Here is a 25340-nt window from a genome sequence, read left to right as displayed (position 1 = left end):
ACACCCACCAAAACAAAACAAAGAACCCGACTCCCTTCCCGCCTTCCTCCCTCCCGCTTCCGCCGCCGCCGCTGCCGCCGCCGCCACCGCCCCTCCCCCCTCTTCCCCCTCCGCCGCCGCCATCGCCGCTACCGCCCCTCCCCTATCTTCCCCCTCCGCCGCCGCCACCGCCGCTCCCCTCCCCTCCCCTCCCCCCTCTTCCCCCTCCGCCGCCGCCATCACCGCTACCGCCCCTCCCCTATCTTCCCCCTCCGCCGCCGCCACCGCCCCTCCCCTCCCCTCCCTTCCCTTCCCCCTCCGCCGCCGCCATCACCGCCACCGCCCCTCCCCTCCCTTCCCCCACCGCCGCCGCCGCCACGTCTATGTTAAGAAAAAGAAAAGAAAAATATTTTATAAGCGCTTCTTTCAATGGTTGATCCTTTCACCTTGTACGAGCGCTTCTTTGGGTTTTCCCCTCCTCCCCGGAAACGGATGTGACCCCACCGACCAATCAGAAGCCAGGAGCGGTTCTGTTGCGCTGCACACAACTTCTTTGGTCTATAGGAGAAGCATAGAAGGGATATAACTTGTAATAGCCACTAGGGGCGCTACGATCGAACCCAGGAATTCCAGCCAATGTCGGCAAGGGTGGAAACTGGACTTTTAAAATCAGTTAACTCTCTTGCCTCGGAAAGATGGAAAAATTAGTTTGTTATTCGTCTTTCAAACGTTTACCTGTAGGTTTATGCTGAATGTGATGTCCCCAATTTTGTCTGACGTTCCTCGAACATGCACTAACTGTCTGTCTCAATATTGGAAAAAAGTGGTTTTTGGAGGACGGAAAATAAAATAATTCGTCCTCCACAGAAATAGTTCGGTTTTCGTTTTACGAATTTCGAATAACGATTAAGGTATAACGAACTAACTTCTATATGCCGTGACGTGTCCGTGCTGAATCTAAGTCGTCACTTTAATCTGAATGTCGGTTTCAATTTAATGTTTTTCAGAGTGAAGGGTATTTCTGGGCTGCGAGTCGCGGACGCCTCCATCATGCCGGCCCTCGTGTCAGGGAACACAAACGCCCCGTGCATTATGATTGGAGAAAAGGCGGCGGACATCATCAAAAGCAGCAAATAAGGATAATCTTGCTTCCACATTTTAGATATATCATCTATCTCTCTCTCTCTCTCTCTCTCTCTCTCTAATTATTGCATATCTATCTATTATAACATAAAATATGTTTATAAAACGCTTTAGTTATCGTAAACATAACATGATGTTCTTCGATGATTTATTTCAATCTGGAGTAAAAATTATAAATACTTTCCCCATAACTGTTTGTGTTCTCATTCGTGTGGATTTTCCATTAGGACAGCACAAAGAACATCTAATCTATGAGAGAATGAATTCCGTGCCGTTTCTAGCAATATATTCTATCATGACAGGCGAGCCCCAAAATGGGCTTCACACATGTGAAGAATCACAACAAGGTAAATTCTAAACCATTACGTCAAATTCACAATAGAATACATAGATTGTATGCATATAGAAGAGCACAATTTCACATACTTCTTTTAAAAAAGGTTAATGTGCCACACTTATAGCCGTTGCATTTGTATTATGCATCCACTGTCTGTGTATAGCCTTCATGACACGATTAGGATGATCTGCAATTTGATGGCCTCAACGGTCGAGACTGGTCTCTGCATGAGACTGTCTGTCAGTTCTCCATACTTTTGTTTTTCGGATTGGTGACACCATTGTTTTTTGGTTTACACCACTGGCAGTAACATTTCAGCTGTTCGGTCCGGTCTGGACCAGGAAAACCAGTGATTGATATTATATACAACGTTCCACACAGGCGGGGTACATTGGCATGCAAACCATAATCCTTAATATAATACTGTGACGATGCGCTCTATATTATGTACACATCTCATCTGAAACCAATGGACATGCTTGCTCCCACCATTGATGATACCAATATTTGTTGAAATTTGAATCCAATTTGTTGTATGGAAGCCATGATTGACATATTGAAACACCGATTAAAGGCCATTTTTTTGGTCATGTTTGTTCCAAATGTAATGAAAGTTGGAAAATATTAGTAGTGTGTCTTGAGATATATGTTCTGTTTTTCGCGATATATTGAAGTTTGACGTTGATCTGACCTTTGCACATTGACCATGCCTCTAATTCTTCCCAAGATCCAGTCTCTGCTCTGTGAATATACTCTTTGTAGAAACCAGTAAACCAATGAAGCTTAAACTTCACTATTTTCATCTCACCAACGATGCCCTTCATTTGCTCAAAAGGCTCGAATCCGATTTTTCATTATTGCTGCTACAGTATTAGCCAAATTGTAAAAGACTATTTATGGCTACTGTTCAGCAATTTTTGCTCGAAATGAAACTGGTGCTCTTGCATTTTCTCACAATGCGTTTTTTGGCCCTATAAGCACTCATTCCTCACATTTCCTCACTGTCGAAGCTTGACCTCGGCAGGTATGTGTCTCCTTATCATGACAACAAATTTTGTTTAACATATTTTGTTAGGATTTTAGTGCTTTTTGTCGAACAATTGGAAATTGTATGGTTTTAGAAAAGCGATTCTCCTGAGAAGGCAGTCTCAGGGTTGGAACATTTGTATGGTGCAACAATGTTTCACAAATATATGTACATTCATTTCATACTTTTGTCCTCAGTATTCATGCTGGAACTATTTGAGGAGCAACGCTGACAGAAATTTTATTGAGATGCTGCCCTTGTTGACATCTTAAACTGTTGACTACATGTACATATCCATGCCAAGGCACCATATTTTGGTCAATCAGAAGGAAATTTAACTTTGGCTTATATTGGCGTGACAATACATTTTCTTGGTCGTAAAATTCATTGGATTCAATCAGGTCTGAGGCGTATTTCCTGCTGGGGTATTTGAGAAGCGTGTTAAAAACGAGGTTTGGTCCACCATCTGTTTTTCACGTGTGTTCTAACCAGAATACCGAGCATATTGCTTTGTGGTAAAAGCCCCAGATATATGTCTTGTGGTTTTGTTATTATGGACAGGACAACCCAATGACTGGAAACGTAAACAACAATCCTCACAATCACTCATGATGACCTGCAATCAGCCAAGTGGCAGAGCCTGACATTCCAGATCCAATTCAATTGCCTGTCTCCAACAGGAATGGGATGCTGGGGTCCTATTCTGAACGAGGCTTATTATTAAGTTTTCAAAGAATGATGCTTTCACTCTGACTAGTCAACCCTTACAGGATGATGTATATATATACCGACAAAAAATAAGGGACCTGATGAACGGATAGTGAAGGTGCAATGACGATAAATGACTGGGAGTGTAGATCAATGTGTTTTATCCTCCTCCATACACGCACAACGATGATGATTTAACATAGCGTACATTTTATTTCAACTTGAGAATACCCTTCGTCAGAACACCAACGCCGTATTCCAGCGTGATAATGACAGATTACACACAGCACGATTCACATCGCCAAACCTACACAACAACTTCATTCAGGTTCCTCTCGATGAGTTGGCTGGATGGACGTGACAATGTCAACCACAGCCGCTGACAGTCGTACCTGGCACTGGCATCACGCCAGAGCACATACAGCACGGCTCACAACGGTAGTACGACAGGTCGAGTGGGCCACCATTCCCAAAGGTAAAATTAGTACTCTCATACCTTCCATGAACAGGACATCGGGTTGCTCAAGATGTGCAGACACGATAATGACTTCAGATGGCCTTGAAATTTGACATGCCATGTCTACATCAGCGACTAGTTTCAGCGTGGCAGCGTGTGAAACAAGTAGCGTGTGAAGCAAGAGTGCATTCAGCTGCTTAACGTTGATATATTTAATGAATGTTTGTTTGTTGTTTAAAGCCACACTCAGCAAATTCCAGTTATATGACGGTGGTCTGTAAATAATCAAATCTGGACCAGACAATCCAGTGATTGATATCATGAGCATCGACACTCGTAATTGGGATACGATGACATGCATCAACCACACGATCCCGTTAGTCGCCTCTCTAGTGTCTTAAAATTTTACGTCAGTAAGTTATACGTTTGTCATATAAAAAGATGTCAATGGTTTTAGTTTAAGTCACTTAATGATTTTGTATTTAACGCTAGTAGGAGAATATTAAGAAGATCAATGTAAAACATGACTGTTACAGACAAAATGTACATAAAGCAATGTGAGTATATCCACTTTTTTAGTATATCCACTATTTGAGTTTATTCACTATTTGAGAAAATTAACTAGTGATTGATAAACATGGGCTTATGATATTGTCGGAATCGTCTAATTATATCATAAATTCGAAGGGAAGTTCTTCAAGACTAAAAAACATGAGGAATATCAACATAAGAGATTAGTTCAGATTCACCAGAGTATATGTCTTACATCCACGTAAATCCATAAGTGTTCCGGCAAGATACTCTCATCTTTTTGCGAACGCATGGTAACATCACTAGCCGACATTGATTCATAAGCACACGCTAATGACATAGTCTCAATCGAACAATGGACTCTTAGCAGAAATTTCTTGCTTGCAGTAGAGCAGTACGTGCGTACAATTTTAGTCACCACTAATTCTCAGTGATCCAATCATATCAGGCCAATGTATTATGTTTCATCAGACAATCGAGACTAATTATTCTCGGGCGTTGACATGTGTATATTAGGAAAGGGTTTAATAGCTTTTATTTACTCTAAAATCAGGGTCAAGGAATAAGGTGCATCTGTTGAGTCACAGACTAGAGTGCATTCGTGCACAGTTAACACCGGCGCTTGTGTATTCTTGTTGTTGATTGTGACTTTGGCTTATCGATACAGCTGCACTATTTCGGGGAAGGCTTGACGCATGTAACATCGAGCTACCTGTTTCTTCAATACGGTAAGAAACACACAGGGCTTATTTAAATTTTCCTTGAGCAAATCATGAGATGTATGAAAAGGAAAATCTGGTTGAGAGGCATAGTCACTGCGCCAAAATGCCCTTGTCTTGTGCACGAGCGTGTCAGTCTGGTATCAGCGCAAGATAAGGTCAGCCAAGGAATCCAGTTCATGCTTTAATTTGAAACACTATCTTTCGTAAAAAGACTTCACGTTAAAACGTAGAAACAAATATTGTTGACAGTGCATGTATTTCCCATTGAGTTTCCTTACGTCCTAGTGGTTTGTCTGGCTGAGACAAACCGGTGACTAAACACATGAGCAACGATCCACACCATCGAGTAAACTGACCCGCAATGAGCCAGGTCACAGGCCGATACCATCCGATTAATTCAGTTTCCTTGTCTGGCAAGATATGGGTTTCACAGCTTCTATTTCGACCGAGGCTGATTATTCAGTTGAATGATAACGGGGATAAATAGTATTTTTAGTTTTCATATCGACATGAAGCTTATTTTGAAGTGCTTGGCTTGCAGGAAAAGCAGAAATAATGTAGCCAATTGCAAAGGGGGAACATACTGCACACGACCGTCTATTTTGACAGAATATTCAAAATCTGAATAAAGGACCATGGGCTTTTCAACGACGTCACTGCTGATTGTCGTCAATGTTGCAATCCTTGCTATCATCGTCGGTGTCTCCGTCTTTCCTGTTGACGACAAAGGAATTCTTTCTCCCGAACTGAGAACGACTTATGACTATATCATAGGTAACATTCATATATTCGTATATTTCTGAAGTTCATCTTTAAATGACTGCCACATTTCGTACACCATCTTTTGGTTCGTTACTGTAATATCAGAACAATTGCTGTATGATAATATAATGTTAATATTGCATTATGTAGTTCAATTGTGGCATTACTGTTTGGACGTCCTAAGCAAATGATTAATTGAAGTCTGTTTTGTGTATGGTTAACACAGTATTCTATTTCACAGTTGGGGCAGGTTCCGCAGGGACTGTTCTTGCGTCCCGTCTGTCCGAGAATGGTCACGTGACTGTCCTGCTGATCGAAGCTGGGGGTGATGACCGGAACCAGAAGACGCTGGATACTCCTCTGATGGTAGCCTTGAACCCGATGGAAACATTTGACTGGGCCTATTTGACCGAACCTCAGCAACATGCACATTCAGGACTAATAGAAAAGGCAAGGTTAACAAATAAGTCTCTGAAAGCACGCACCTCCCTGTTGCCCTATTTTAGTGAAAGTTGAAGTTGCAGTTTTTATCAGATCATATATTAAGATATTCACATGCATATACAGTTGTATTCGTACATTGCATTGGTCTTTGTATCATTCGTGACTGCACATGCCCTATTTTCTTGGTTCTTGGTTTGCTGATTGAGCATGCTCTGTCTGCCATGACTTGAAAGAGCATCACACGACTGTTCTTCAGGAGTTGTTATTTCAAGGTTACAAAATTTATGGCCTCTGTAAAGCTTTCAAATGTTTTATGGTAGACATGTGTAGGGCATTTGAAAATGTGACACACCAGTGACAAAAACTGTGATAAGATTTGATATATTTTACATTGGTGTTCCAGTAGATATCATCTTAAGATGAATTTCAGAGGGGAGCATGGCCGCGTGGTAGAGTCTTGGGAGGAAGCAGCCAGTTAAACTGTATGCAGTATGTCAGAGGGCATCGCCATGACTACGACAGCTGGGCAGCCAGTGGCAGTGAGGGGTGGAGTTACGAAGATGTTCTCCCGTACTTTAAAAAGTCGGAAGACATACAAATTGATAGATTAAAAAATTCAGGTAACTGTAAAAATACATTTACATTTCGCATGTCAATATTATCACCACGTGCAATGCATTGTCAGCTGAAAGCTCGTTCTAGTTTAAGGCGCTTTTAAATGTAAATGTAATGCTTCTTTGAAAATAGCTTAAGGTGAGGCCCGTGGTCAAGCTCGTTGACTTGGTTGATGCATGTCATCATATCCCTATTGCGTGGATCGCTGCTCATGATGTAAATCACTGGATCGTCTGGTCCAGACTCGACTATTTACGGACCGCCGTCAAATAGCTTGAATACTGCTGAGTGCGGCGTTAAACAACAAACAGACCAAACCAATCACTGGATTGTCTGGTCCAGAATCGATTATTTACAGAATGCCCTCATAAAGCTGGAATATTGCTGAGTGCGGCGTGAAACAACGAACCAACAAAACAAACCTCTCTTAGGTGAAGACAGCTGACTCAATTTCGGATGCATAATCGGATGAGACAAAGAGTAAACATAAAACTAAAAGTACTCTATTCGCTGGTGTACATAAACAGCAGTGCTGGGAAGATCAGGGGTAGAAAAGGTCTTCAGCAACCTATGCTTGTCGTAAGAGTCGACTAACGGGATCGGGATTGGTTGATGCATGTCATCGTATCCCATTTGCGTAGATCGATGCGCATGATGTCAATCACTGGATTGTCTGGTCCAGACTCGATTATTTTACACACCACCGTCACACAGCTGGAATACTGCCGATTGCGGCATCAAATAGTAAACTAACAAACAAACAAACGTAAATAGCAGGGGAAGAGGTATTATGAGTCCTTTTTGTTTGAACTGATTGAATTAAATACTTCAAAAATCGCCGTTTCTAAATTTACGCTGCCTTTTCTTTGGTTTCCCGCTTTTCATGATAGTTGACGGTGTGTGAAAGATTTTTGTTTGTAATCGACACATAACGTTTTCTTCTTATTCATCATCATTTTCAAGAATACCATGGTCGGGGAGGTCCACTGACTGTGACGGAAATGAACGCAATACCCGTCGCTGACTACTTCATCAAGGCGGGAATGGAACTCGGGTTCAAGGAAATAGACTACAACGGAGAACACCAGGAAGGCAAGTGTCTGGGCAAGGGAACGTGCGTGTGCGTGTGCGTGCTTGTTTGTCTGTGTCTGCACGCGTTCGTTTTTTGTCTTTCTGCAGTGTGGCTATGTGCGTGTTTGTCAGTTTTGAGTGTCTTTGCTTGTTCCTGAGAGTCTCTGTCTTTTTCCAGCTGTAGTTTGATGTACTCTAAGCCTACCGGCCTGTCTGTCCGGTTGTCAACCTGTCAGTTGTGTGTGTATGTGTCAGTCTGTCAATTTGAGTTTCTATTTGATCTACTATTTAAATGTACGGAAGGAATCGCCTGACTCTCAACAACCTTTGAATTGCATCTGGAGCACCCTATTGATGGAATTCTGCTCATGACGGTTTTGCTTCGAGTATTTTCTTAGTCCAGTGGAAAGGCAAAAGGCGCGTTGTAATACTTTGTCAATGCCAACTGTAACTGTTTCAGGATTTAGTAGATCGCAGGTTTCAATTGGTAATGGCGAACGTATGAGCACATCCAAGGCGTTCCTGTGGCCTGTGATAGACAGACCCAACCTGCACGTCCTCGCCAATAGTCACGTCACGAAGGTAGTGTACTTCACCCGTCCACATTCCTCTAGGTTACGCATTTGTACATACATCAAACATTAGATCAGTACTGAGTTTGTCCAATTGTTTTCACCAGGTAATGATAAACAAGAAGACAGCAGTTGGTGTCGAGTATGTTAAAGATGGCCGCCTGTACAGAGTTCGTGCATCAAGGGAGGTAATCTTGTCAGCTGGTTCAATTGGATCGGCACAGCTGCTGTTGCTGTCAGGGATCGGGCCAAAGAAACACTTGGAGGAGATGAAGGTGAAAAATAACTTCTCTTTATGCAATTTATGTCACAATTTAAATTAGTATATCGGACTTGCTGTTCTCTCCAGAAACATCACAGATGTAAGTTTATTAGTTTTCATCCAGTATAATGTCACAGTAAACACTGTCCTATTCATGCTATCACCGTCCGTGTATATAGTTGCTTTTATTGAGTGAATATGTTATTGAATAACTCTGCTTTTAACAATATTTTAACAATATTTGGGTAACATCATGGTAGGTTAGCATATTTTGGAAGACACTGACGGAGATCAAAAGGAGTTAGCTCAAATTGACACCGCAGACGCTGCGCGCTTGAAACAGATGTTACATTTATCCCTTGGAACAATTTCTGACAAAGCATTAGGTGATATCAAGGCCAAGGCAACCTTTCAATGATCCGAATATGACCAAACTTCAGAGATATTCATTTGTAGTGTCTTAATTACATTAGTTTTAGAGTAACCTCCGTGTATGGTCAAGGGTCGCTTCATATCTGCTAAATGAAGAGACGACTGTACGATTCCTACTTTTCCCTGAGCATGTGTTTATGAATCGTTATCAAATAGTGATGATACCAGGTGTTCGTGAAAAGGTGAGCGTATACTGCCAGAAGAGAATTGATCAAGAAAAGATGTATAACGAATAACGACGTTAAAATACTGAACAGTTTTGTCACAAAGGATAAGCGTTAGACTTGAACATTGCACACTATTGCAGATTTTTAGTGTTTCAGGAACTACGGTCGAATGCCGCAAACAGTACATCTACGATCATCTAGTATAGTATCATCCATTCTGTAATGATAAATACCCTGGGCCCATTCACCACATGTCTCGGAGGTGACGTTACCACTCCTGCCCTCTGTCACTAACCTTTGAGTGTAAATTGATAGGACGGCTGCTTTTTTGCTCTTTAGCCATCTCATGGGACTGAGTTGTGTCAGATTTAATAACAATTTATTTGTTAAGTGTGAGATTTTGCTCCTTAATTTGTACCTGGAGCGTGAATAAAATACATATAAGTTCTTTAATTACTTCTTATAGAGTGACATGCCTTCGTCTTCTGTTCTAAAAGTACAAATTGTCAATTCATGTTGTAGATTACTACTATTGTGTTATAGAACAAACATACAACTTATATTTCTTCCTCATTGTCCCCATGAGGATCCCGGGTTAGAATAGATCCCCAGCAATCTATGGTGGTCTTAAGAAGCGACTTACTGATTTACCGTCAACTCAAATGCACAAATACGATCAGCTTTCAGCCTCCCTTGTGTTCAACAAGTCTAACTTTCTGATTTCTAATGCCAGGGAATCAGTATCTTCCATACATTATAGTACATATGTGCATAGGGCTACTACTTATTATACCCCCAACAAAATGTCGGGGGTATATAGTTATACCAAGGTTCCGTCCGTCCGAAACTTTGTCCGCGCGATTTCTCTTAAACTTTTCAGGGGATTCATCTCAAACTTAGTACATATTATCTGTGTCATATGGAGGGGTGCAGTCAAAAGAAAACAATTGTTTTTATTAATTTTCCATTTTTTTAATGAATTTTTCAAACCCTAACGTCCGTCCGAAAACTTTGTCCGCGCGATTGCTCTTAAATTATTCAGTGGATTCATCTCAAACTTAGTACATATAATAGGTGTCATAAGGAGGGGTGCAGTCAAAAGAAAAATATTGTTTTTATTAATTTTCCATTTTTTTATGAATTTTTCAAACCCTAACCCTATCCTAGTTATTTAATGTGTAACTACTGACACACTAGGCAGGTCAGGGGTATTAGTGAGCCACGCTCAGTTTTGCACTTGTTGTCTTTTCTTTGCATGTGTTTCTGGCGGGTTTGTGATGGGTGTCACTGTTGGGGCCATATACGTTTACCATTCCGCGAACACATAGTATCACCACTCTTTGATGTTGATTCTTATAAACACATGCTTAGAAATTGGTCGGAATCACACAATGGACTATTAAGATATCTTATAACTAAGGAAATGGTTTAGTCGCTTGTATTTCAATGTACAGATTCCAGTTCAAGCTAGCCTCCCAGTTGGTGAAAGCTTACAGGATCACATGTTCCTCACCATGGTGTCGAAAATTCAGAAGCCTATTTCCCTCACGAAACAGAAATTAGAGTCAACCCTTGCTTTAATCAAATATCGTGCATTGAAAACAGGTAAGATATATTTCCCTGAAGGATTTATTCCAGCATATATCCCTAATATATTACCAATTAAGCGAATTTTAATGCGTATTTTCCTGTTCAGTTTAGATTCTATGTAGTCAAACTCTTTTTCTTACGAATTCTGTATGTCTCGCACCATCACTTTGGCCCGTCTAAGGAAAGAAACTGTGATGTGGGCAATATATCCATCATAAGTAAAAGCAAGGAGACCTCTTCTATAGTCATAAGATCTTCGCTGTAATTTCAGAGATTCTGCCCACAATATCGTAAAAGTTGTAAAATGTAGACACCAAAGGCTGGAGCTACTCGGATATTGCTCAACATCAAGTGAAAGTTGACCGTTGAAAACATCCCTATTGTCATACAGTTTTGTGAATAACTTTGTTGTGTGTGACGGTTTCATTGGTCTCTTTAGTTCTATTTCAGGATGATAAATGAGTGGAGGGGAATTGTGTATTTGAATATTATTGGCCCATAATTGTTGAGTTTGCCAATACGAGCAGAAATTCCGATCCATATGCTAACAGAAACAGATCAACAAGGAGGGGAGCACAGTTGGTGTCCGTGGGGATACCTCGTTTTTGACAAAACTTTTTATCTCCAAATTTCACATGGTTGGTATCAATGAAGTCAAATCCAGCATTTCATTTATTTTATTCTCAGAAGGGAAAGGTGATATGGACTGAAGTATGGTATCTTAGTCCGGTGTAGTACAAGCACGCACACGTACACGCACACGCACACGCACACGCACACGTCTGCTATTTAAGTACAATAATCTTGAACGTATTTTTTCTGCAATTGCTAAAAGTCAAAAGCAAATCGTTTGAGTCCTTGAGAATTGATTTGATTTTCCGCTTCTATGAATAGTTCCGAGAATATAACGAAATTCCTTCCTTGTTTGTATTAAGGATTATGGTTTATCTTTGACATGGAGCGATGGAGGTACATTTGCTGGACCCAGCAAAAAGGTCTCTTTGGTCAGATTTCGGAATCCTGTAAAAAGAGGAATGGGTATTTCAAAATTTGAGTAGTTGTTCAGGTCATGCTTGGCACAAATCGTAAAATACCTTTGAAGATTACCACTATTGGACCATCCTGAACCAATTACAGTCCCAGATGTTCCAGGTATGCAGTCTTTCTGGGTCACCAGACTACTTTGCTCCTCTTAAGATAGAAATGGTGTAGGTCCAGATCAATCCTTTCCGTGTTTTAAAGGAAAAGAAAAAAGTTATAAACATTATAAAATCTTATAAAAATGCAAACATATCTATTAAAAAGAGTGGCACCAAAATATTTCCATCTATTAAGAATTCGACTATGAGGAATTGAGGTATGTGATGCAATCATATTCTTATGAAAGTACTCTTTGGAAGAATCGGACGAAGTAGTTTCTTCAGCCTGGAAGTGTTTCCAGTTGCAACCTCTTTACAACTCGAGATAAACATGGTCGTCTACAAACGTGTGACGTCCAAAACATGATCGGAGGATACATTTTAAAGGCCACCATGGTGAAGTTAAAATATTCACAGCAAAAAAAATGCAGTTTCCGGTATCCGGATACCTGCCGGATACCACCGGACACTTACCCAAAACGCGTCCGGGTATCCGGTGGCAGATACCTTGCCGGATACCAGATCTGTGGTATCCGGCATGGACACCTCACCGGAAAGTATGTCACCTGGAATCCGGGTATCCGGCACCGGATACCTCACCGGATACCTCAATCTGGGTGTCCAGGGATCCGGCACCGGATACCCCATTCTGAGTTTCCAAAAACATGTCACAATTTGGGGGGTGCATTTTGTTCAATTAAGTGTGAAACACCTAAAAATATATTGGAAACTAACCATGAAAATTGAACATTGCTGAAGGTATCCGGCAGGTATCCGGATGCAATTTTTCGAGATGTCTTTCTCCTAGTAAATAATGTTAGCCTGGGCATAGCAGATAGCTGTAGTAATATTCTGTGCTATTTTAGTTGTAAATATCCCCTTGAAGTTGAGATCTATGGGCATGTACTTTTGGTGAAAACATTTTTCAAGTTCATATATATTTCAATTTAGATGTTCAGCGTATTAAATGAAAAGCATTCAGTCCTGGTATGATGGTATCCTTACATATCATCTTCATATTCCCAGTTTGTTTTAGCCTAGTGGTTGAAGCATTCGATTCACCACATCGGTACATTGCTTGGTGTCACCCATCATGATATTGTTGGAATTTTGCTCATAAAGTGGCATAACACCATACTCACTCTGACAAAAAAATGAAAGTCATTGGCTATGTGCTCACTTGGGCCTTTGTTCCTGGAGAGATTAAAAGTTTATTTTGGAACTGTATCAATACTTGTTACATCTTGACAGACGAGTTTCATTGAAGTTCGAAACAGAATATCATTAACCCAAATGGGTGCATAAGACTAATGGCATCCACAGAAAACACCTAATAAAGTACTGGTACATAAAAATATCAATGTAACTTTTCTCCTGACATGGAACTAAAAACTTCGTTCAGTGAGCTGTATTAATTGTAGGAAAACATTCAGGGCATTAGTATATTTGATATATGTTAGCACCTATGTTATGAATGATCAATATCATATTTCTTTAAAGAAGCAAAACAGAAAAATTGTTAAGATAAAAAATCATATTTATTGATTTTATGACATTTCATTGGTTCAGTAACCAGAGGTGTTTGCAAGAACATTCAAAAACAGAAACAGATGCTTCAATGCCATTTTTTAAATAAACAAATTAGTCAAATCTCAGAAGAATTTCAAGGTAGAAGAATATCTAAAGTCAATTATGTTTGTGCAGTAAACCACAAAAGTCATTCAGATTTGTATAGTCAGCGTCAGTGTACACCACATAAACAGTCTCACTGCTGTGGTATTGATTCCTTTAGACTTGATTTATGTCGTAATAAAACAACCTACAGAATCACACTGATGTGGCATAATTCATTCAGAATCATCACTTTCTGAGGTGAACCTGTTAGTTGTTCTGGGGAGGATTATTCATCATCCGGAGAGTCCTTTGTATGACTTGTCTGATCTGGTGTCATTGTGAAATCCAGGTGCCTGAAACAATTTATAACATCTTTAAAAGCTTGTTATTAAAAATATAAGAAACACACATATATTGACAAAGGGTAAAAATTTGGTTTCTCAATGAGTAAGGTAATGACAATTTATCAAGCAACTGTTAACCAAACCATGTTAACCAATGTAAAAAAGCCATAGCAAACAGTAAATTGTACAGAAAATACAAAATTGTAATTGATCTTCTGAAAACAATTCCTGTAGTGCCATAAGGCAGGCTCACCTGAATTTTTCTCAAATGTTTGCATTACATCAAAACATAAGGAAAGGTAAACAAGGCAATGCAAATTGCATAAAATAGGTTCTTATACATAAAAACAGAACTAAAGTATTTGACGTAATAAGCGCCTCGCTCTAATAAGCGCCAATGGGAATATTTGCTAATATATTGGCTAGTGAACAATCCCAATTAGGACCCTTTCCAATTAATCAATGTATACAAGACTTATTTATTTGCGTATAATAGACACTTGTGTGTGATATGCATTATCATATTTTTATCATTTATCCTATCTTTAATTCAGATTAACAATAACGGCAAAAACTGCCAAACATATTGGTCAAGTGTAATCATAATTTAAGTAGTTCTATTTGGTTTTGGAACTTTTCAAGGGTAATTGTAAATCATTTGATTGTTATAAAGTTACACAGTATTGCATCTATCGTCTGTTTCTAAATACAGTGGAACCTATCTTTGACTTGTGTGACATAATTGAATCATACCCCAAGTTCATTATGCATTGTTATGCATCTGCACAGAGTGGTCAAAGTCCTTGTCACACACATAGTTTGCTACAAGGCAGAATCCAATAAGTACAGTTGAGACATCAGGCTGTATCCAGACAAACTGTCTGATAACCTCGAGTATGGTCTTGGTCGCATCAAGGGATGTAGCTAATCCTAAATAAACATTAAACAAGTGGCATAATCTCTTCTACAGAACACTTGATCAAAGCCTGCCCCACCTTTGATGTTTATCATCTCGTTACGCTCACAACAGCTCATTAGCAAGATGAGCTCAATGTCAACTCATGGTGGATTAGGGATTAACAGGGCAATTAGTGTCAGGTGGGTATTATCACTTGCAATTGTCTGTTAATTACTTAATTGAGTAGTGACGGCTTAATTAGTTTCCAACCACACTGACTGTTATGCTACTTATCAAGTCAGTTTACTGGTACATGTGTCTGTGGACCAAGGAAATGTATCATACCAGATACTTAAAAAGTTCTACTCATAAGTAATAAAATAATGACAGTTTTGATATGCAATTCTCCCTACAAAGACATTTAACATTTGATATACATAAACTGTCTGTTGAAACTATGATGATGCTAATATACAAGTCGCACTAAACAACCTATTCATATACTGGTACCTAGCCAAACAAACATTTTTTTTTCATGTGTATGCACATGCTTGTACACATATACCTCTACTGGCATATCACACATACAAACAATCATTAGATGGATGTAATCGTTCAAAAATATTTTACATACAAAAACAAGTGAACAGATTCTGTAATAGCATGGTTAATATTGGGAGATGTTTTAGCATTTCCATTTTCACAGAATCGAAGGCATATCCTTTCATGACTCAGATCAGCTTGTAGTGATTTAAATTCACATAAAACTGATTCATGTCAAATGACCTATCCCGCATGTGCGGGACCTGTTATAAAAATACCATTCATTACTTATTTGTGTCTCCAAATTATGCTATTATTAGAAATAATAGGTATTATTATACAGTATGGATATGATATAAGAAAGCTTTATATGGAATTGTTGAAAATTATGTACAGGAAAACATTGAAATAAATCAATCAATACGTGCATTTATCTCAGAATCTGGTAGATTTAATCAATATGGACTTCTCCTTCATTATCTACTTATAATCAGATGATTACATTATTGCTCAACTGATAGTTTGCAATAGTATAGAATTAGTATTTTATTAATACTTATTTTGTATTTCAGCATCATTTAGATAAGCCATCGGCTTGTTTGCAAATCCAGTTCACTATAAAAAAAATATATGTTTAAAACACATGTAGTAGAACATATTGCAATAGTTACGACCCAAAAAGAAGTTATGTGTAGGATCTTCAAAATGGTATCCACAAGAGCAGGTTGTAGAATCATGTTGGTGTTTGTTGTTTAACTCTGCACTCAGCCATATTCCAGCAATATGACTGCGGTCTGTAAATAATCAAGTCTGGACCAGTCTATCCAGTGATTGACATCATGAGCATCGATCCACACAATTGGGATACAATGACATGGATCAACCAAGTCAGGGAGCCTGATCACCCGATCCATTAAGTTATCTCTCACAACTAGCATAGGTTGATCATGTTGATGGGGACTAACTTCAACCTGGAATCCCCACGTGAGTAAGTATGCGGCTGTTAGCTTTGTTTGATGTTTAACGCCACACTCAGCAATATCGCAGCTATGTGGCAGGAATCAAACCTGGGTCTTCAGCACGAAGAGTGAACGCTTCAACCGCTAGGCTACCCCACCACCAAAAATTCCCCCATGATAAAGTTGTCATCATGGTTATTGTTCAACTAGTTCAAGTGAAAATGTTCATACCCTTAAAATGTCTTTTCTTCCACTTCACAATGATCTCTGATGCAAAACTTCCCTGTTATTAAAGCTGTTCTTGATTCTTCACATCTGGAAAAATATGTTGAGGCTATTAATCATTCTCACAGAGTACAGGGAGTATATGAAATAAGACAGTGAGTCACATTAGCATACAAATTATCCAGTTAAAGTAAACATATTTCTACATTATATACATAAGCAAATACTAACATATGATAGACAGGCTACTTGTCATATAAAAATATAATTATACATTTACTTACATGTTGGCTATAAAAGTTAATGTGTAACATGTGACAGGCTTACATGTGGTAAATTACTTTAATACGTGATCATTGTAATATTCACATATTCCTTACCTTAATGTGTCACTTCAGCTGCCAGCATGACCTCAGCTGCAATCTCAATATTTGGCCAGTTTTGACGAAATGACCGATCGTGTTTAGTGTATAAGCTGGGCCTCGTCTCTAATATAACTTGGCGCAAGTTGACGACGCGCATAGAGAGCCGGGAACCAGCTTATGTCGTGTTAACCTGGTTCCCGGCTCCCTATGCGCGTCGTCAACTTGCGCCAAACAATAATGTGATATTAGAGACGGGGCCCAGCTTAGTGTTAACCCGGAACAAGCCATTTTACCCATATTCCCCTACGGTCCAGGGCGCCATTTTAGAACATGGATGTAAACAAACCTCGTGTATCGATATACACTGTGATTCTTGATTACGATAAGCTTACCTCGTGTATCGATACATTGTTCTCATTCACCTCCACCACGGAAATGCCGGCCGAAGTTCCTCTCAGCCATCCACAACGCGGAAGTCAACAGTATTTGGAAAGGCGATTGGCATTGCCAGGTACGTAGCAGGGCTTCGAGGCCTTATGATTTCTGTGCAGAGATCTTATGGAACGGATTGATGTAGATATTTTCCTGCTCTACATACTTTACCGTAAACGCCAAGGGTCCTTTTTTTAGTATTATGGTCAACTGTTTGTTAGCATAAGAGGCGTAATGGATTTGTGGTCAAAACAAGATGATCCAAATTAGATCCGCTTTTTTATAGATAATGAAGAAAAGTACCAAGATCTAGGAACGATTATTAACTCTTAACTTTCGTGGGATGCTAATACAGATTATAATTTACAATAATGGCCACCAAAGACTTTATTTTTTTTACGCTTAGGATATTGTTATAATTACACTGTTATGTCCTTGTTTTGTATAAGCTTCATAACTTAATCATTCAATATTTCATGAAATGACTCTGACCTTGGCGAGGATCTTTTTTGCAACAAGTGATTCCTTATGTAAAGTGTATGTTGAATGACCCTGGCTTTGTTGTCAAATAATTGTTTGACAGTTGTTAAATATGGGGTTATGTTTTATCTCTGAATGTTTGGGATGAAATATTTTAATAAGGACAGTTCTAAGTTGGAAACTCAACTGGGGCCTTTTCAATTGAATTCAATGTACAGCATGTACAGTTTGGACATTTCTCTAATGTGAATGCTACTTATGTTTGCAGAATGTCTGGATGAATGAATGAGTCAGTCATCTGCACAGCATCAATGGAAAAAGGGAAGCAATGAGGAACAAGAGAAGAGTAGCAGTGAGTGGTAAATATTTGAAATTATTCTGTTTGGTTCATCATGTTCATGTAGCTATTCTGCAAATATTTCTTCAGTTTGCTTGTTCTTTATCACCTGTTGGCATGGCTGGCCTAATTATCAAAGGCACTACAACTTGCTGTGCATAGTTGCATCTCTTGGGCTTGACAGAAACCGATGGTCGTGGGTTTGAATCAAGGGTAGCATCATACACTTGCTTGTGGGTTTCATCAAAGTGGTAAACATGTAAGACCTGCATCACTTCGGGCTTTCTTCCCACATCAAGCTTACATGCCGTGATATAACTGGAATACTGTTCAAAGAGGCGTTAAACCCAATTCACTCATTTAACACCACATCCAGCAATAGTTCGGCTAAATGACAAGGATTATAAATTAATCAAATCTCAAATCTCAACTAGACAAACCAGAGATTAATGTTAAGAGCTCGATCCAGACGCACCGATGATGACTGTTATGGACAACATCCCATGTTATTGGGTACGATTACGAGCTTTCAATGAGCCCACTTGCTACCTCATCTATTACTTTGGTTTGTATGGCAAGCATAGGTTGCTAGGAACATTTTTAAGAGATGTCAGTTAATGATTGTTTCAACTCATCAGCATGGAACAATATATATCTCAAATGTTTGGTATATAACAAAACTCAAAGATGATAAATTAAGTGAATTTGCTGCCTTTTATCTGTAAGTACATGTTGCAACAATTCTTTTCTTTTGCTACAATCTTTATACATAATTTTGCAGAAACTGAAGTCCAGCTTGAGATACCCGGATGACAGGTTGACAGTCTGGAAGGACCCTTCCAGATATCCGAAGTGATTGGCAGACAGCGATGAGGAGAGTCCTGTTATTTCAGTGGGAGCCTACCGAGAAGTTATATGCCAATTGACACTGGGACACACTCACAAAGGGTGGTCAGGCAAATGTGAGAAGACCAACCAATGCCAAGTCGGAGTGGGATCCTTCAAGGTCGTTGAAGAAATTATTGTCTTTGGCCATGTGGTAATCACTTGAAAGGAATGATGTTTGCGACTACTTGTCTATAAATGTGGACCCAAACACCAAATAGAATGTTCACAATTCTACTAACACAATGCAACAGGGATAGAGCCCATCTGGCCTCCCCTCATCCTGGTTCCTGTTTTTCCATGGCAATATAGAAGGAAAAGGATGTTTGAGGGCAAGTAACTCTGAACTGGTGAGCATGGTCTGCTGATGCTTTCAAGCGAACAGTTATCCCGCTCTGTTATGAGTATTGAAGAATAGGAGGAAAGTGCATACTGCATCAGGAACCATTATATGAACACTGTTCAATGTGTGATATATGCATATAAATAAAAGAAATTGATAATTTGTTTGTTGTTTGTTTCTTTAGCCAGCTGTGTAAATGGGGATTTTCCAATATTTTGCCTCAGTTTGATAGCCACAGTTATCATATAAAACCATGCATTGCTTGGACATCTTTGGAATAACACATTGATCTGCTATGTCAAAGGTCAATGTCACAGCCAGACAAAAAAATTGTTAATGGCCAAACTCTTCCTTAGGGCAGGGATAGAAGTTGGCAACAGGTCATACACTTACTTTTTATCCCCCGGCATATAATACGGGGGATATAGTGATCAGCCTGTCTGTCCGTCTGTCCGTCCGTAATCATTTCCTTTTCCGGGGCAGGATTCCCAAACCATTCAGTGTATTTGATCGAAACTTGGCAACTCTTATCAGGCACATACTGAAGTGGTGCCTTTTGATATTTTGGGATTTTTCTAATTTTTATTTTTTAATTTTTTTATGGAATGAAGTTGGACATAGACTCAATTGGGGATGGGGTTCGTTTCCGGGGCAGAATTCGAAAACCATTCAGTGTATTTGATCGAAACTTGGCAACTCTTATCAGGCACATACTGAAGTGGTGCCTTTTGATATTTTGGGATTTTTCTAATTTTTATTTTTTAAAATTTTTATGGAATGAAGTTGGACATAGACTCAATTGGGGATGGGGTTCGTTTCCGGGGCAGAATTCGAAAACCATTCAGTGTATTTGATCGAAACTTGGCAAAGCTATCATGCACATACTGAAGTGGTGCCTTTCAAATTTTGGGATTTCCTAATTTTTATTTTTTATTTTTTTTTAATGGAATGAAGTTGGACATAGACTCAATTGGGGATGAGGTTCATTTCTGGGGCAGAATTAGAAAAACATTCAATGTATTTGATCGAAACTTGGCATTCATATGGATGTGACCATGGTGGATCTTTTGTGGGTAAACAATGTATGCTTCTTAAAGAACATTCAACTGTTGACTCATTACATACAGAAATGCACTAGTGGTTACTTTACAGACAGCTGCCGGGGGGATATGTCATCTTTCTGATGACTCTTGTTCTCTAATGTGCCTTTTCCCGCAGAAGTCTAAATAACTCTTATACACATAGTTTTATATCATTGTCATATGTTTGTCAATATTACACTGAATGAAGCACTTTACAATTGTTTTTGAAATAGTCGCAACTGATATTGAAGGTCAATTTAGCTTTCAATGTCTTTCAGTAAAAATGTTCACAGTAACTGAGGAACAGCTCTCTGTAGTGTGATGAAATCTGGTACATGTCACCCTCAGAGTGAGGCATATTGTGTTTCAAACTTAAATGAAGCTGGTATGCTCATAACAAGTATTTGTACCTTTACAAATATTCATATTATCATCTCACTAGGACCAAAGGCCCAAGTGAGCACACAGTCGAAGAGTTTATACTTTCACTCAGAATAATCTGGAAGTCTGAACATGAAATTTAAGGATATCATCATACATGTATTAGAACTGATGTTTGTTCATTAAACAGCTTAACATCTAAAAAGAATTATAGATGAAATTGAAAAAAATTGTCTTCTCCAAAAGTACATGCCCATAGATCTCAACTTGAAGGGGGATATTTACAACTAAAATGACACAGAATATTACTACAGCTATCTGATATGCCCAGGCTAACATTATTTACCAGAAATAAGACATCTCGAAAAATTGCATCCGGATACCTGCCGGATACCTTCAGCAATGTTCAATTTTCATGGTTAGTTTCCAATATATATTTAGGTGTTTCACACTTAATTGAACAAAATGCACCCCCAAATTGTGACATGTTTTTGGAAACTCAGAATGAGGTATCCGGTGCCGGATTCTTGGTATCCGGTGCGGATCCTTGGACACCCAGATTGAGGTATCCGGTGAGGTATCCGGTGCCGGATACCCGGATTCCAGGTGGCATACTTTCAGGTGAGGTGTCCATGCCGGATACCACGGATCTGGTATCCGGCAAGGTATCTGCCACCGGATACCCGGACGCGTTTTGGGTAAGTGTCCGGTGGTATCCGGCAGGTATCCGGATACCGGAAACTGCTATTTTTTTGCTGTGATTGCTTACTGTCCAGCAACGTCTTTCCTTGACGGTTCCATAATCCGTGCATCGCGGCACACCTTCCCTAGAAGGTACTTGCTCAGCCACAGCTTATAACTTGCCTTTCACATTAGGTCTTTTAACATCAAGCGGCGGTCTGGAAGCCATGGCGTTTGTGAAGACGAAATCCGACGAGCCAAGTCCAGACGTTCAGTTTCACTTTGTCTGTGCTTCAATGGACAAAAGTCTGGCCCGTCTATTTAACATTGACCAAAAGGTTAGAGTGCTTTATTTCCACAGGAATCACAATATGTTCCCAGTATCCATGGGTCCAGTCTTCAGTATAAACGCCGACCAAATCGGACACAGTTATAAAGACTGTGTTGATTGAGTGTCATCGTGCCTCGATTGAGTGAATAAATGTAATTGGAACACGTGGGTCATGGGTTGTATATGTGTCAAATATAACCAAAACCTACAAAATGTGACGTTATTTGACATACCACGTACTTTCTGCTTATCCAATTCTATAATGATACATGCATAAATGAGCAATAGACAAAAATGACATTTTTAACACGGTTGCCATGTGACCAGCTATACATATCTTTTATAATTAATTCTGTGGGCACTGTGAGATCACCGTAGCTGTGGTCATCAATGAATAGGCCTTGTGGTTTCATGGGAGATCTGACGGATGGACGGACTTCACAAGCACACTGACACGACATAAACGCTCATGTTTTGAAACGTCCCTTACCTTATATAACGATCATCTACTTCTTATTTAGATAGTTGCTCATTTCAACTGGACGTATGTTAAAGAAGGTTTCACAATCTTCCCAACTTTACTCCGCCCAAAGAGCATGGGGACAATCCGCCTGAGAAGCAACAACCCGTTTGAGCATCCTATCATCGATCCCAACTACCTGTCTCATCCTGATGACGCCAAGACTTTAGTTAGAGGTGAAAATTCCAGTTATTAGGGCCTTCAAGGGCAAAGCAACTACTTTTACCAAAGTCTTATTGCGGGTAAAACAATTGCTTTTAACAGAGTCATAATTCGAGTAAACCAACTACTTTTAATGGGGAAATACTTCTGGTAAAGTAACAACTTTTACCAGGGACATTCTTTGGGTGAAGTAGCTACTTTTAACAGATACGTACTACGGGCAAAGCAACATCTTTTTTTCTTTGGATCTAGTTGAGGCAACATCATTTATGAAGGATCATGTATATTTGTACAACCAAAACTGACTTCCACCTTCAAGCATGACAGATGTAACACCCAGAACAAAGTGAACATCAGGTTTCATCATAGTAGATTTAGAAATACTGCTCACATTCTTTTACGAGTATGAATACCATTGATTTGTCAGTCAAACTGTTTTTGAACTACATATAGACAAGCTGAATTAATAACGCCTCGCTCCAAAAATATACCTTGGAATCCAAAATGGATCGGAGACATGGATCAGTATTTAAAAAACATTTCCGTACAACAGGTGTTCGCATTGTCCAGAAACTTCATCAGACAAAGGCATTCAAGGAAATAGGAGCCCAGCTTGAAGACACACCCTTCCCGACATGCAACACTATGAAGTATGACACTGATGAATACTGGGAGTGTTACATCCGGGCACTGGCTACAACAGTCTACCATCCGACCACCACGTGCAAGATGGGGAAACCAAGCGACCCAACTACAGTGGTGGATCCTCAACTGAGGTGGGTGAATATGGAAAACTTCAACTATTCTATGGCGTTTGTACAAATACAATCATGTTACATTGTGTTTTCACCAATCTAAAATGATCACCAGGTCAACTACATGAATATCACCTTGAATGATTGTAGCTCTGATCACATCAGAGACCAGCAACTTTCTTGGACATTCAGCTAATTCTTTTAATCCTTTTGGGGTCGTTCCGTGCTAGACTGATGAACGTGGGTAAACTAACAAATTACTAACAAACAAAATAACAAACATATGAGAGCTCTGTTACCAAGCTGCCTGATAAATATATACACCGAGCTGTGACGGGACAACCAGAAGTTAGTTTGTTATTCGTCTTTCAAACGTTTACCTGTAGGTTTGTTTATGTTGTATGTGATGTCCCCAATGTTGTCTGACGTTGGTCGAACATGCTCTAAATGACTGTCCCAATATTGGTAAAAGTGTATGTTCGAGGACGAAAAACAAATTTACGAATTTCGAATGACGATTAAGGTGTAACCAACTGACTTCTAGTTTCCGCCGTGGCGTGTCCGTGCTGAATCTAAGTCGTCCCTTTAATCTGAATGTCGGTTTCAATAAAATATTTTGCAGAGTGAAGGGTATTGCTGGACTGCGAGTCGCGGACGCCTCCATCATGCCGGCCCTCGTGTCAGGGAACACAAACGCCCCGTGCATTATGATTGGAGAAAAGGCGGCAGACATCATCAAAAGTAGCAAATAAGGCTCAGGATAATCTTGCTTCCACATATTAGATAGATCATCTATCTCTCTCTCTCTCTTATTATTGCATATCTATCTATTTTAATGTAACAGATGTTATAAAACGCTTTAGTTATCGTACACATAACATGATGTTCAATCTGATTTTTTTCAATCTGGAGTAAAAATTAAAATACTTCCCCCAAAAAAACTGTTTGTGTTCTCATTCGTGTGGATTTCCCATTAGGACAGCACAAAGAACATCGAATCTGCGAGTGAATGAATTCTGTGCCGTTTCCAGCAATATATTATGTCAGGACAGGAGAGACCAAAAATGGGCTTCACATGTTCACACGTGAAGAATCAAAACAAGGTATTATCACCCAATCTAAAACATTACGTCAAATTCACAACAGAATACACAATTCCACATACTTCTTTAAAAAAAACAAGTTCAAATCGGATACTCCAACCATGTGCCACAATAATAGTGGTTGGATTCGTATTGTGCATCCACTGTCTGTGTACAGCCTTCAGGACACAATTAGGGGCGGTCGGGTAGCCTAGTGGTTAAAGCTTTCGCTCCTCACGCCGAAGACCCGGGTTCGATTCCCGACATGGGTACAATGTGTGAAGCCTATTTCTGGTGTCCCCCGCCGTGATATTGCTGGAATTTTGCTAAAAGCGGCGTAAAAACAAACTCACTCACTCATGACACAATTAGGATGATCTGCCTTCCTTAATAGCCAACCGCCTCCGTGGTCTAGTGGTAGAGCGTCCGCCCGGAGAGCGGAAGATCCGGGGTTCGATCCCCGGCCGCGTCATACCAAAAGACGTTAAAAGATGGAACTTGTTGTTACCCTGTCTGGCGCTCGGCATTAAGTAGCTAAAACAAGGACTGGTCGGCTCGGGGTCAGTATACTGTGTCTGAGTGGGGTATTCATGTTAAACTGCGGCATGGTATCTCAGTGTGCTAGCACTATAAATCGGCATCAGTCCGGACTAGTACAAGCAGCCACACACACACACACACACACACACACACACACACACACACACACACACACACACGTCGTTATATAAGTGCAATAATCTTGGACGCGACGTTAAACCCCATTTCACCTCACCTCACCTCCTTAATAGCCGCATGCAATTTGATGGCCTCAGAGGTCGAGAAATACAGTGTTTCCGTTACTGTCAGTTGTCCACACTGACTTTTGTTCTCCCGATTGGTGACACCATTGTTTGTTGGTTTACACCACTGGCAGTAACATTCCAGCTGTACAATCGGGTCTGGACCAGGAAAACCAGTGAT

The 25340-nt window shown here is 39.8% G+C and overlaps 2 protein-coding genes across 3 annotated transcripts in view; both read left to right on the top strand.

Annotated features, from left to right (window-relative positions):
- Positions 1–1313, top strand: part of LOC125373118 (glucose dehydrogenase [FAD, quinone]-like) — a 36056-nt gene extending 34743 nt beyond the window's left edge. For both annotated transcript variants that reach the window (XM_048383984.1, XM_048383985.1), the window contains exon 12: positions 987–1313. In XM_048383984.1, coding sequence (XP_048239941.1) covers positions 987–1116 — 130 coding nt within the window. In that variant the 3' untranslated portion in view covers positions 1117–1313. The remainder of the gene's footprint in view (positions 1–986) is intronic.
- Positions 1314–4741: 3428 nt separating this feature from the next.
- LOC124129452 (alcohol dehydrogenase [acceptor]-like) lies at positions 4742–24190 on the top strand. Its single transcript, XM_048383986.1, has 12 exons — positions 4742–4910; positions 5514–5678; positions 5908–6116; positions 6541–6730; positions 7689–7817; positions 8257–8378; positions 8476–8643; positions 10684–10834; positions 21723–21865; positions 22380–22554; positions 23094–23316; positions 23918–24190. The coding sequence occupies exons 2-12, from the start codon at positions 5540–5542 to the stop codon at positions 24045–24047; spliced, it is 1779 nt and encodes a 592-aa protein (XP_048239943.1). The 5' UTR covers positions 4742–4910; positions 5514–5539; the 3' UTR covers positions 24048–24190.
- The last annotated feature ends 1150 nt before the right edge of the window (positions 24191–25340 follow it).

This window comes from Haliotis rufescens, unplaced genomic scaffold (genome assembly GCF_023055435.1).
Source record: "Haliotis rufescens isolate VD_foot unplaced genomic scaffold, xgHalRufe1.0.p SCAF_5, whole genome shotgun sequence".
Taxonomy (NCBI): domain Eukaryota; kingdom Metazoa; phylum Mollusca; class Gastropoda; order Lepetellida; family Haliotidae; genus Haliotis; species Haliotis rufescens.
This window is presented reverse-complemented; position numbering and strand designations above follow the sequence as displayed.

Coding starts and splice junctions, on each gene's coding strand:
- LOC124129452 (XM_048383986.1), top strand. CDS start 5,540: ATGGGCTTTTCAACGACGTCACTGCTGATTGTCGTCAATGTTGCAATC. Junction 8,379..8,475: donor CCAATAGTCACGTCACGAAG/GTAGTGTACTTC, acceptor TGTTTTCACCAG/GTAATGATAAACAAGAAGAC. Junction 23,317..23,917: donor GTGGTGGATCCTCAACTGAG/GTGGGTGAATAT, acceptor AATATTTTGCAG/AGTGAAGGGTATTGCTGGAC.